General features: G+C 31.9%; 1 protein-coding gene across 1 annotated transcript; it reads right to left on the minus strand.

Moving 5' to 3' along the window:
- Nucleotides 1–11,352: 11,352 nt before the first annotated feature.
- Nucleotides 11,353–11,700, minus strand: VNE69_04160 (homeobox domain-containing protein 9; the record flags this gene model as incomplete). Its single annotated transcript, XM_065473408.1, has 1 exon — nucleotides 11,353–11,700. One exon carries the CDS (start codon nucleotides 11,698–11,700, stop codon nucleotides 11,353–11,355), a length of 348 nt encoding a protein of 115 aa, XP_065329480.1.
- Nucleotides 11,701–12,309: the final 609 nt, after the last annotated feature.

A 12,309-nucleotide genomic window follows, 5' to 3' on the forward strand; every position in this document is an offset into this window, starting at 1 on the left:
AGTAACTTGACAAGTCCATGTATGGAAAATGGTCTCTGCACTAAGGAATATCCTAAGGAACATAATACTGAAACAAGGATCGATAAAGACGGATATCCTGAGTACAGACGATCTAGAGGGGCCGAGTACAATGTAAGGGGCAACATTGTTACTAATGCTAACGTGGTCCCTTATAATGCTTATCTACTTGAAAAATACAATTGTCATATCAATGTAGAAGTTTGTACTTCTATCAAGTCAGTAAAGTATATTTTTAAGTATATTTACAAGGGATTTGATTGTGCTGAAATGAGAATAACTGACAACAATGAAATTGATCATTTTGTGAATTCCAGATATGTCTCAGCACCAGAGGCTACCTGGAGATTAATGGAATACAAGATGCATGGAAGATCTCATAAGATCCATAGACTTCCTGTGCATCTTCCACAAGAACAATTGATCACTTTCGAAGAAGGCAGAGAAGAGGAAGCCGTTAGATTGTCCGATCTTAGACAGACTCCTCTTTTAGCCTACTTCAAATTGAATGAAGTTGATGAAGGAGCACATCGATTTTCGTATAGTGAGATACCCTATCACTATACATATAAAAGGGGAGAATGGATTAGGAGAAAGAATAAGTATAGTAAGATAATTACTAGACTTTATTCTGTATCTCCAATAGAGAAGGAAAGATTTAGCCTCAGAGTTCTATTGATCAATGTAAAGGGGGTTAAGTCATATGAGGATTTGAGAACTGTAAATGGTGTAGTTTACAGTTCTTTCGCAGAGGCGGTGGAAGAAAGAGGACTTCTTCAAGATGATAAAGAATGGGAAAGGGCTTTGGATGAGGCTGTATCAACCGAGTCCCCATCAATAATAAGAGCATTGTTTGGATATATTTGTGCTTTCAATAAGCCTAAAAATACCAAAGAACTCTTTGAGAAGTATCTTGGAGATATGTCTGAAGATCTAGATCAGAATAGTAGAGACGAAATATTAAGTAGATTAAAAGATATAGTTAATGCTCATGGATGGAGCTTAAATGCTCTGGGTTTAGATGAGCCGATTAACTATATCAAGAATGAAAGAGCCGTCTTTGATAATGAACAAGATCTAGATCAGATGATATCCTCTTTGAATGAAAACCAGAGAAATGCCTTTGATATAATTACAGATAATATAGATAAAAGAGGCAATTTATTCTTTTTAGATGGACCAGCTGGATCAGGAAAGACATATTTATATAATGTCCTGATCGAGTATCTAAGTAAGAGTAAAAAATCTTCAATACAGATGGCAACCACAGGTATTGCTGCAGATTTATTAAAGGATGGAAGAACAATGCATAGTTGTATGAAACTTCCTGTTCCTTTGACAGAGACCAGCGTATCTAGACTAAAGCAAAATACTCCAGAAGCAGAGAGAATAATAAAGGCCTCATTATTGCTGATAGATGAAGTTTCGATGATGTCAAAACATGCATTGGACGCAATAGATGAGGTGCTTAAAAGACTCTGTAATAATAATGATATCTTTGGAGGGAAGACCTTATTGTTGGGTGGTGACTTTAGACAGACATCAACCATTGTAATGAAGGGTACTCCAAATGATATCATCGAGAACTCATTAATTAGTTCAAGACTTTGGGTACATGTCTGTGTACTAAAGCTTGAAACGAACATGAGATCTTATAATCAATTGGAGTTTAATAAGTGGTTGTTAGATATAGGTGAGGGGCGTACTAGAGATAGTAAAGGATGTGTGGAGATACCCAAAGAATATCTTGAAGAAGGGGACATAGTCGATAGCATTTTTGGAACAATCAAAATTGAAGCAGGTGATGATTCTTTGTTTGATAAGATTATCTTAACGAGCAAAAATGAACATGCAAATGAATTGAATGCCAAAGTGTTAAACCTTCTCAAAGGACCTTCGAGGGTATATGTGAGTTCTGATGCTATAGAATCAGAGGATATCGAAGAACAACTGAGATTTCCTCTTGAGTTCTTGAACATGCAACAGCCATCAGGACTTCCTCCACATAAGTTAGTATTGAAGATAGGGGCAATAGTGATGTTGTTACGCAATATTGATCCTAAGAATGGATTATTAAATGGGACCAGATTGAAGATAAAAGGTCTTAAAGATAATTACATCTTAGGTGAAATAATAACAGGAAGGGGAAGGGGCACCCTTGCTGTTATACCAAAGATAGACATGATGCCAAGTGACACTCTTCTTCCGTTTGTACTTAAAAGAAGACAGTTTCCTGTGGTATTGTCATATGCGATGACAATACATAAAGCACAGGGACAGTCTTTTGACAAAGTGGGAGTGTATTTGCCTGAGGATGTATTTTCTCATGGTCAATTATACGTAGCTTTGTCAAGAGTGAAGAAGAGTGAAAACTTGAGAGTCAAGTTGGGGGGAAACAGGGGCAATGTCAAAAATGTAGTTCTACGTGAACTAATTGGCCCATAAGAGCCAAGAGATGAAGAAATGCGCCGTGAGCGTACAAGCACTATGCCATTTTTCTTCCAATAAGGATGAGATAAAAGATGATAAAATGCGCCGTGAGCGTACAAAAACTATGCCATTTTTTTAAAGAATAAATATAATGTGATAAAATTAAAACATGTACCCATGCAAACACAAACAACCCGTTCTCAGAACGGGTGTGCATACGCTAGTTTCACTATATAAGAATCCCAAGGACACACAATCTTGATAATCCTGATATCCAAAAATCTACCCTTTTTATACTTATTGCACCCTTTTAAATTTTCACTCTTTGTAACTTGCACTCTCCGTCCTTCGACGAACTTTTCTCTACATATTTTTTAAATCGCTTGCTATAATCATTTTCTGGTCATTTCTCGATATTACATTGCCCGTATTATCTTTAACTGCCATAAATAGTGTGCATCTTAGACCTTCATGGTAACTATTATTATATATCTTATGTGCCTTCATAACTCTTATTTCATAGCTATTTTTGGGATTCATTTTCAAAACAGATTTTCTTAACGTACCTATGACGCTTCCAACTCTTACATTTCTTCTATGTGATTCAATACTGATCTTCTTGTAGGTCATATCCAACTTTCTACATAACTCTCTAAATTCCTCATTTGCAAATTCTCTTCCCTTGTCAGATATGATTTCTTCTGGTCTTTTAACATTTCTACACAAATATTCTATAAATCCAGTTATCGAGCTAGCACGCTTATCTTCCAACACTCAACCCCATGCGACTCTCGTATAGTAATCAATAACACTAAAACGAATTTCCTCAAATCTCTATAATCGTTTAAATCCATTTCCACCTTTTCTAGGTTCGTACTTGTTGCAATAAAATCTCATCCCCCTGATTTTTTCGATTGTATTTTTGGCACTCATCACATTTTTTTATCATAATCTTTATATCTTCTTTTTTAACCGTTCAATAATAGTTAAATTTTATAGCATAATAAACACTTCCTAGTTTTCTGTAGGTCTGTTCTTCGTGGGACCTCTTCATGAACTCTAACCTATCACCTAATGCGGGCATTCCGCCCTACGACCAGAATCAAAATTCCAGTACTCTTTGTCCTCGACCTTCTCAACGTGCTTTAACCATTTCCCCGCTATCTGTTTCTCTGCTCTTCGTCTTATCATTTCTCTCTTCGGTTCATTTTCCTCATGGATTCTGCTCAATGCATCGCAACAACCATCTGGTCGGGTTGCCTATATTCAATCTCAAAATCGAACACTTGAATCATCTCTTATTACTGTTATTTCCATTATTATTAAAACATGGCTTTCTCCTTATTTCTGCGAAAGCCTTATGATCAGTTTTAACTTTAAACCTTCTTCCTCTTAGTTCATACTCAAATTTCATTTTGCCCCAAAATACAGCATATATCTCTTTCTCGCTAATTTCGTATCTAGATATAGTCGGAGTAAATTTTCTTGATGCCCATTGTACAGGCACTCATTTTTCGGTGCTTCTTTATTATGCGATCAGATTTTTTTTAAAAAAAATTCTGACCCCCTAAAAATGGAAAATAGTGACTTTAAAATTTCTGATCGCATATCAAAGAAAAGCACGAAAATCAAAATAAAGGCAATACAAAGGCTTTCTATGGTTGTGACGACTGTTTAAACATATTACTTGAGTTAGAAGTCTCGAAAGAGCAAAAGACGTGCTTTAAATGCAATGAGATTTTAAATGTTGTATTATATAAGGAGAGAGAGGTTAAAAGAGTGGTTACAGGTGTTCTAATAATAATTGCAGTGCTAAAATATCAGTTAACAAAGGAAGCAAGTTACCTTTATATAATTTTTGTGAATTAATATTTTTAATTTTGTGTAAGAGTAGTTATTTTACTTTAGAGGCAAAACTAGGAGTTTCTTCATCAACAGTTTCCGATGCAAAAAAAAAAGAATTAGAGAAATTTTAAAAACAAAATTTCTAAGAGGCTTATTATTGGTGGATCAGGAAAAATTGTCCAAGTTGATGAGTCTGTAATTTGTAGAAGAGGTAAAATAAGAAATCCAACAAGTTGTGATGATATAATCCCTGATACTGTTTGAATACTAGGTATAGTAGAAGCATCTAATCCTACGAAGTTTTACATTACAGTGGTGGATAATAGGAAAGTCGAGTGTTTAACAGCTGCTCTAGAAGGTAAAATAGGCGTTGGTTCGATTTTTACATAGTGATGGTCATCCGAGTTATCCAAGTGTAGCACGAAATCTTTGTCTTGAACATAAGGTAGTAAACCACTCTATCGGGTTTAAATCTACAGATGGTACTCATACCAATAACATTAAGAATGTATGGTCGCAGCTAAAATCTGAAATGACCAAAGAACATGGAGTTAAGAGTAATGAAATTGATTCATGGCTCAATGAATTTATATTTAGGAAAAGTTTTGTAGAGGGGACAATTTAGAAGAGTTTTACGACTGTTATGTTGATTTATTATATAATTTACATAATTAAATCAAATTTATAGTATTTTTTAACGTTTTTTCATATTTTCCTTTACAAGGGGGGTCTTGGTGTCCGATCGCATACCAAAGAAGCACCCATTTTTCTTTTTAATTTTTCTGCATTTATACAGCTCCCATACCAATATTACTCGCATTCGTTCTTAATAAAATTCTTTCTCGTAATTAACAATCCTCAATTTTCCTTTTTCTCGAGCACTTTTTTTATATTCTCAAATTCAATATCCAACTCCTCAGTCCAATGTTAACTTTTGTTTTTCCCTCTTCGGCAATCTGTCATGTGAATCGTTTCTTCTATAAATCCTGTGAATTAACACTTAATCCTAAAAAATCTTCTTACGTCTATTACATTTTACGGCTTCGAGAACTCTAATGCCTCATTCTTTTTCATCTCAAATGGCATCATATCCTTTCCATTCAATGTTAATCCAATAATTTAACTTCTGATTGACAATGCTATATCTTCTTCGAGTTTAATCTCATGTTATTCTCTTCTAACAGCGTCATTGTCTCTAAGAACAATCTGTCGTGTTCTTCTCTAGTCTTGGCGTGTATCACAATATCATCCATATAAACTTCTATACCTCTTCCCAAATATTTTTCAAAAATCTTATTTTTAATCTTTTGCATGATCTGTGGCTAATTTTCAAACCCCATGATCATGCTGTTCCACTCGTATACTTTCTTATTAACTCAAACGCGGTCTTGTGCTTATAAGCTTCTTCTATCTCAACACCCATAAAGGCTTCTTTAAGGTCAATAACGCTCATAATCTTATGACTTGCGTAAACCTAATAATATCCCTGATGTTGCATAGCTCATATGATCCTTTTCTACTAAATCGTCTAGTGCAATAAGATTACTGACTAAACGTATGCTACCATTCGGCTTAATTATAGCCTTTATCGGATTCCTCCATTCAGAAGTTGATCTTTTAATCACATTTCTTTCTTCTAAATCCTCTATGTGTTAAAATAGATCATTTTATGCGCTTGAGGAATCATCTGTCCCTTCTGCACGACTTTTTTATGCTTCGGTCTTTATTTAATATTTCTCTATTCTACGATATTTAATTCTTTCCTTATTTTTCATCAATAACGGTTTTAAATTTCTTATTAACATCTTCTAAAGTTGACCCTTTAAATGCTGTCGTCTCGTAATTTCTCTTCTTGATCTCTTCTACTTTTCTAGTTTGTTCCCATAGTGATCCAACCTATCCTCTATCTGTTTCTTTCGTTTTTTACGGCCCAAGTATTCCTAATATCTTTCATCGCTGCTGCTACTGTCCTCTTGATATATCTTCTCACATTCTTGTTTATTCCTCTCCTCTCTGTATCTATTATAACATCTATTACTTTATTGTACTACACTTTCACAATAAAAACATCTCATAGACCTCACATGCCGTCTCCTACGCACTATCTACTCTGTATATATACCTTTTGTCAAATTCTTTGTGACCTCTTCAATCATTCTAAATCTCCCTTCTCCATCTTCATAATCTTTTACAATCTCTTTTAGTCGTATTCATATCATGTCATGATGATCCTCTAAACTTATATTCATAACCATAAAAATTTTCAGCTCTAAACTTCCCTTTTCAAAAATAATTTTCTTCAAATCTTCATCGCTTTTACACTCAATAACTCAGATTTCTTTAACATGTTCTCATAATCCTGCAGAATTTTTATGGCCTCTTGGCCACAGCCAACACTTGTTAACTCACGATTTAGTATCGAACCCATGTATTTATTTTCCATAATTGGGGGTTCGGAAATGTTAGAATATATAACATTATATTCATTAGATCTCATGGAGGTCAATTCTGCGAAATTTCACCTCTAATTTTTCATACTTATTTGTTGTGATGTGCAATATTTAGATTATGTTTTCCAATAGCTGTTTAAGTATTTTTGTGTCGTTCAAAATTTAATTGTCTATACACATAAAATGTATTTAGTTCTTTATAGTTTAATGTTTTCGTAGCATACAAACAAAATTTATTTGTTATTATATTGCTAATTTAATTATACTTTAACATCGCTTGCGAATAAACTTCACGTAATATTCTATAACTAATTAGGAAGTTAGATTAGCCTCTAGACCTTTTCTTGTTATCGCGCGATATATTTATTTCGTTATTATATAAATATATATGTTACAATAAAGGTTATTATGTTTTTGGACCTTCGTGGTCAAAAAGGGCATTAAAGCAAATTTGTCATTTTTTCCCCAAAGATGAAATGTCGAGAGATAAAGCTCATGAACAATTAAATAATGTCAAATGTAAAGAAGACTGTGAAGTGTCCAAAATGCGATGCTGAAACAAAAAAAACTACAAAAAATAATTTTGTAGCTATAGTTGTTTGAAAAGCATGGAGAATCAAAGTGTCATTATCAAAAGACACCCATTAAATTACAATACGAAGTATTTTAGACATTTTGTTAGAAAATAAAGTATGGTCTTGGAAAGTTAAACATGCCGCTGAATCAGAATTACTCAATATTGATCATAAATGTATAAGACCAATAATTAAAAAATAATTTTTTAATGAGGAAAATCAGTTTATAATTATCTTGTAAAATAGCATTTCGGGGATAATTTATAAATAGATGAAAGACAATTTCTTCAAGTTTATACCACAGATGACGCCGTGTCTAGATGCCTAAATTTTTTGAGTGGTTAAAGAATTGCACATAGAAGATCAAAAACGATTTCAGTGAAAATAGAAAATCTATTCTTAAAGGATTGAACAAAAATAGTACTTACTGTGAATCAATAATACACAATGACTCTTTCCATCTCAAACTATATTCAAAGAAAATTCGGCCGAGCATAAAACTGTTAATCATAAACTATAGTTTGTAAATATCTTAATAGCTCCCATATTCACACTATTAAAGAAAATTATATTGAAGTAAAAACGAGACTTCAGCAAGGTCCATAACAAGACTGTTTCCTAATATATTAATAAGATTATATGAATTTTTGGTAGATGGCCGTTTGTAACCCGCTTTGAAATTTTAAAGGACCCTCTTTTAAAAAATGGCAAAATTGTCAAAAACAATGTTTGTTGAGGCAGATGAGTCTTTTAAAAATGAAATGTATTTATACATGGAAAACAAAAAAAAATTATTTTGAAAACATCTGATTCAGAATCGGCGTGCGCTTTGCTCGTTTCTGTAACTAGTAGAAATACTGCTATTTCCTTAAGGCAATACAATATAATGTATAACCTGTTTCTATTATGATCTCTAACCAATGGGTAGCATACGAGGCCACATTAAACAAGCAAAGGGATGGACACAGTATTATGAATCACCTCATCAATGGTGTAACCCCTAGCGATTCTGAGTCATAATACCAAATAATTTAGTTGGTTTTAGCTCATTTCTATAAGAGATATTCTATCCATACATTGAATAAACCAAGACGAACACTATGAGTATTTTTACAGTTCATCTGGGCCTTCCAAATTTTCTTTAATCAACGGATAAATTTTCTTCTTTTATTATTTTAAATAAATCGTTAAGTCTCTTTTTTATTAATTTTTTTTATTTTGCCCTTTTTTTGAATTTTTCAAAGAGGGTTCCAAACGGTCATGTACCAATTTTTTTAAAAGTGATTTATTTTTTAATCATTTATGCCGCCTTGACTTTTCAAAAATGGGATTTTTTTGAAAAAATATTTATAGACATAAAACGCCACAGTGGCTCTTGAATTAAAAAGTGTTTAAAATGGCAGACTTACATTTTAATTTTTGTGTAATGGGTCGATTTTTGCGACAAATAGATCTTGGAAGAGGCATGGTTATCTTAATGAATCCGAGAAAAATTGGTTAAATTAAGGGGCGCAACGGTCCGAGGCCGGACTTTTTTTCTCTCAACGGGGGAACTTTAGAGAGAAACGAAATAACAATAATAATAAAAGCATTTTATTCTGAGGAAACTTTGATAATTTCAATGAAATTCTCTCCCCAACTATTCATATTTTTATTTATTGCGCACCTTCTTCTTTATTTAAATCCTCCAATAAATCTGAGTTCGTTTTTCTTTATTCTATTTTCTAGCTATTATATTAGATTTAAGTCGTGACCAGACTCCCTCTATTAAATTTGTGGTCTCTCCTGCTTCGTTTTTAAAGTCGCAATCGTATACTACAATGCGATGATAATAAATGATTCTACTGCTGCGGGATAAGTTTTACGATGTCAATTATGCAAGTCGTTTCGTTTTTTATGTATTTTTTGAAAAACTGAATCATCGCATGGATAGTCCGGTTAGGTACTATCTCGATTCTCAATTCTTGCGTTTGCTCGTTTAGTGTACCTACCAACCATGTACAGTTTCGGGCTGTGTCATATCTTTTTTATGTGATTTGCAAATTTCCCCTTTACAATAACCGTTTCATCGGCTTTAGTCACTTTTTCAACACCCTATTTTTTTGGTGTTTGATACTTCCTTTTTGCAGTGCTTCATATAATTTTTTTAACCCTAAGGACACTGGAAGCTTAAACACGTGAATTTTTGTTGAGGTTTAGTTTAGACTGTTTTTCAGTAGATGGATCCGGAATATACAAATAAATATGTATAGGTATTCGGGAATAGAAAATGAAGTTTTATGAAAAACTCCCATTAATGTTTCACATCCCTCCTTTCCCCTACACTTAAACTGGTGGCGGCTTTGTACATAAATCCCGAAATTAATACCATTATAAAAGATCCATTTGTACATTATATGGCTGTTTTTAGTAGATTTTCATCCATTAGCCAATATATTGCCTCATGTGAATCTTGGAAGATTTTTGACCTACTGTCAAGTGGTCCAGACATGCCATAAGGGTAGAATATTTTTGAAAAAATCATCTAAAAAATAAAAAAGTTTAGTGTAAGAAATGCGAATCTAAATGAAATATAAAAAATCCGTGAAATTTTGACTCTTGGGATATTCTTCGTATAAACATTTCTCCACTTTATGGTCTGTGCCCGGATTTAGTACGTAATAAAAATAAGGAAAGTCCGGGCTCAGACCGTTGAGCCAATTTAAGGAACTGAGTCTTTTTATAGTCAGAAAAAGTGTAGAGCTTTCCAGATAAGAGCGCACAAGAAAGTATAATATAGAAGTATTCGTGTTGTAGATAAATTGATTAAACCATTATCAAATGATTTCGAAAGTGAACGCCTGATAAATGCGGTATCAAGTTTAGACTTTAATAAAACTACTTATAATATATATTATTTTTGTATCAACTTTAAAATAGAAAAAACTATAAAAAAAATATGTTAAAATCTTCGCTAAGGAAATGTAACTGTTTTTTTATTTTTTTGAAAATACATTATTCGACCGAGCCAATCTTCGTCATGACATCACGACATCATGAGACAAAGTATTAATCAACGATTCTTTCAAACTCGAGAATAAAAAATATTCAATATTCAGAAAACCTCTCTAATAGGAATATCTAATGCGACGCAAACAAAAAATAATTAAATTAAATTTTATTTGTTCAAATATGGCACAGCTGGTTAGGTCAAAAGCTATTTTAATAATTTTGAGAAACTTCGACGAAACCTTACCTTAAAAATAATAACAGATACCATCGGTGACTCGTGAGTACGCTATGGTGGTGCGATTATTATTTTAACAGTATTTCAAATCATAAAATTGAGATCGTCAAATGTTTGTTGGCATCAAATATTTATAAGCAGCAAAACAAAGAGTTTGTTTTGAAAAATACATGTAATAAGATTGATATGCTTGCAATATTATTGTATGATTTTGATGCATCCTAATTAATAGAATTCAATAATGTGTGACTAATAAATGAAGCACTATGATCTAAGGGCATAATACAAATACAGTCGCATAATATCTATCGCTTAGTTTATAGAATTGATATAAATTCCTTATAAAAAACATTTTACATAATATAACATTACTAAAAAAATTAAAATAAAAAACATCTAGCTAAATTGGCTGTCAAGTGACAGATCTCCATAGGTCCTAAGATTGACCTAAAGCTCAGAGAATACGATTCTATAAGTATTCTTTTCCTTCTCCCACTATGTTTATGGAGGGAAAATGTATAATATTTTCCCGCCTATAAATATAAAAGAAAATCATACCCAGAAGGGTATGAAGAATAATAAAAACATTAGTTTAAAACATTCTTCTTGGACTAATGGAAAATCTTCAGTCCCCATTGGCTTTTATAAATTATTTACATTTTTTTTTATTTTTGTGTTATGCAATATAAAGGATGCTTTAAAGTAAACACAAACAAAGGATTTATTTTTTTATGAAAGGTGCAAAAAGATTATATGAAGATTTCAGATCGGAAAAAAAGTTTATGTATACTAACAAAATTCTTACGTTCTATTGCAAATAAATATACAATGCATCATTGTATATTTGAAGTAGTTTCCTGGGCGTAACTACTGCATATAATTTATTCGTTGTAGATGGTCGTAAACATAATTTTCGCTCATTTACAAACCAGTCATCAATCGAACAAGTGCTTAAATTTAGTATCGATGCGATGTCATTTTTTAAATCCTTAGAAGGATAAACCGTCAACCTAAAAATTTTTTTCAAAACAAAAAGTTGGATTCGTGTAAAATTCAGTTTTTTAGGATAAACTTTTTTATCCTTACGCATCCTCAACAGACCAAACAAAGCTTCTACATATTTTTCATCTTCGTTTTTTGAATATTTTATATCCATAAATAAAAATGAATTTAAATACTAAATTATCATTAAAAAAAATCAGATTAAACAAAATTGTTAATTAAATAATTACTCTATATGTTAAAATAACAAATTTTTTGAATTTAATTAATTTATATTTAAATTTTTAAATTGTTTATATTAACAATATGTTTGTTTTTCTGATCGTTGTTTAATGATTTATCATATAAATATATTAATTTTGTTTGTTTGTAAAAAAAAATTAACAATCCAAACTTCGTAGCAATTCTTCAAATTATGATAGTACTTTTAAAAAAAAAGCATTACATTATTTAACTTCCGAGGTAATATGTATAGCTCGAGAAATTTAACTATATAATCGTAACTAATATATAGAAACATATTTTTAACGACAAAATACATACAAAAACAAACTATATGTTTCGTACTTTTTATATTGTTTTTAAAAAGCTTTAACATGTCAAATGTTATAAAAAAGGTGCAAGCCAGTAAACAATAAATTCATCATAATTTTATTGGGATTTCTCTAAACTCCAAGACTTAAATATTATCACCTTGTTTAATATGATGTTTTAACGAATTTATAAACTTGAATAAGGTTTTTTGTATCAAAGTCATCGGTTT

The sequence above is a fragment of the Vairimorpha necatrix genome, chromosome 4, assembly GCF_036630325.1.
Source record: "Vairimorpha necatrix chromosome 4, complete sequence".
In the NCBI taxonomy this organism is placed as follows: Eukaryota; Fungi; Microsporidia; family Nosematidae; genus Vairimorpha; species Vairimorpha necatrix.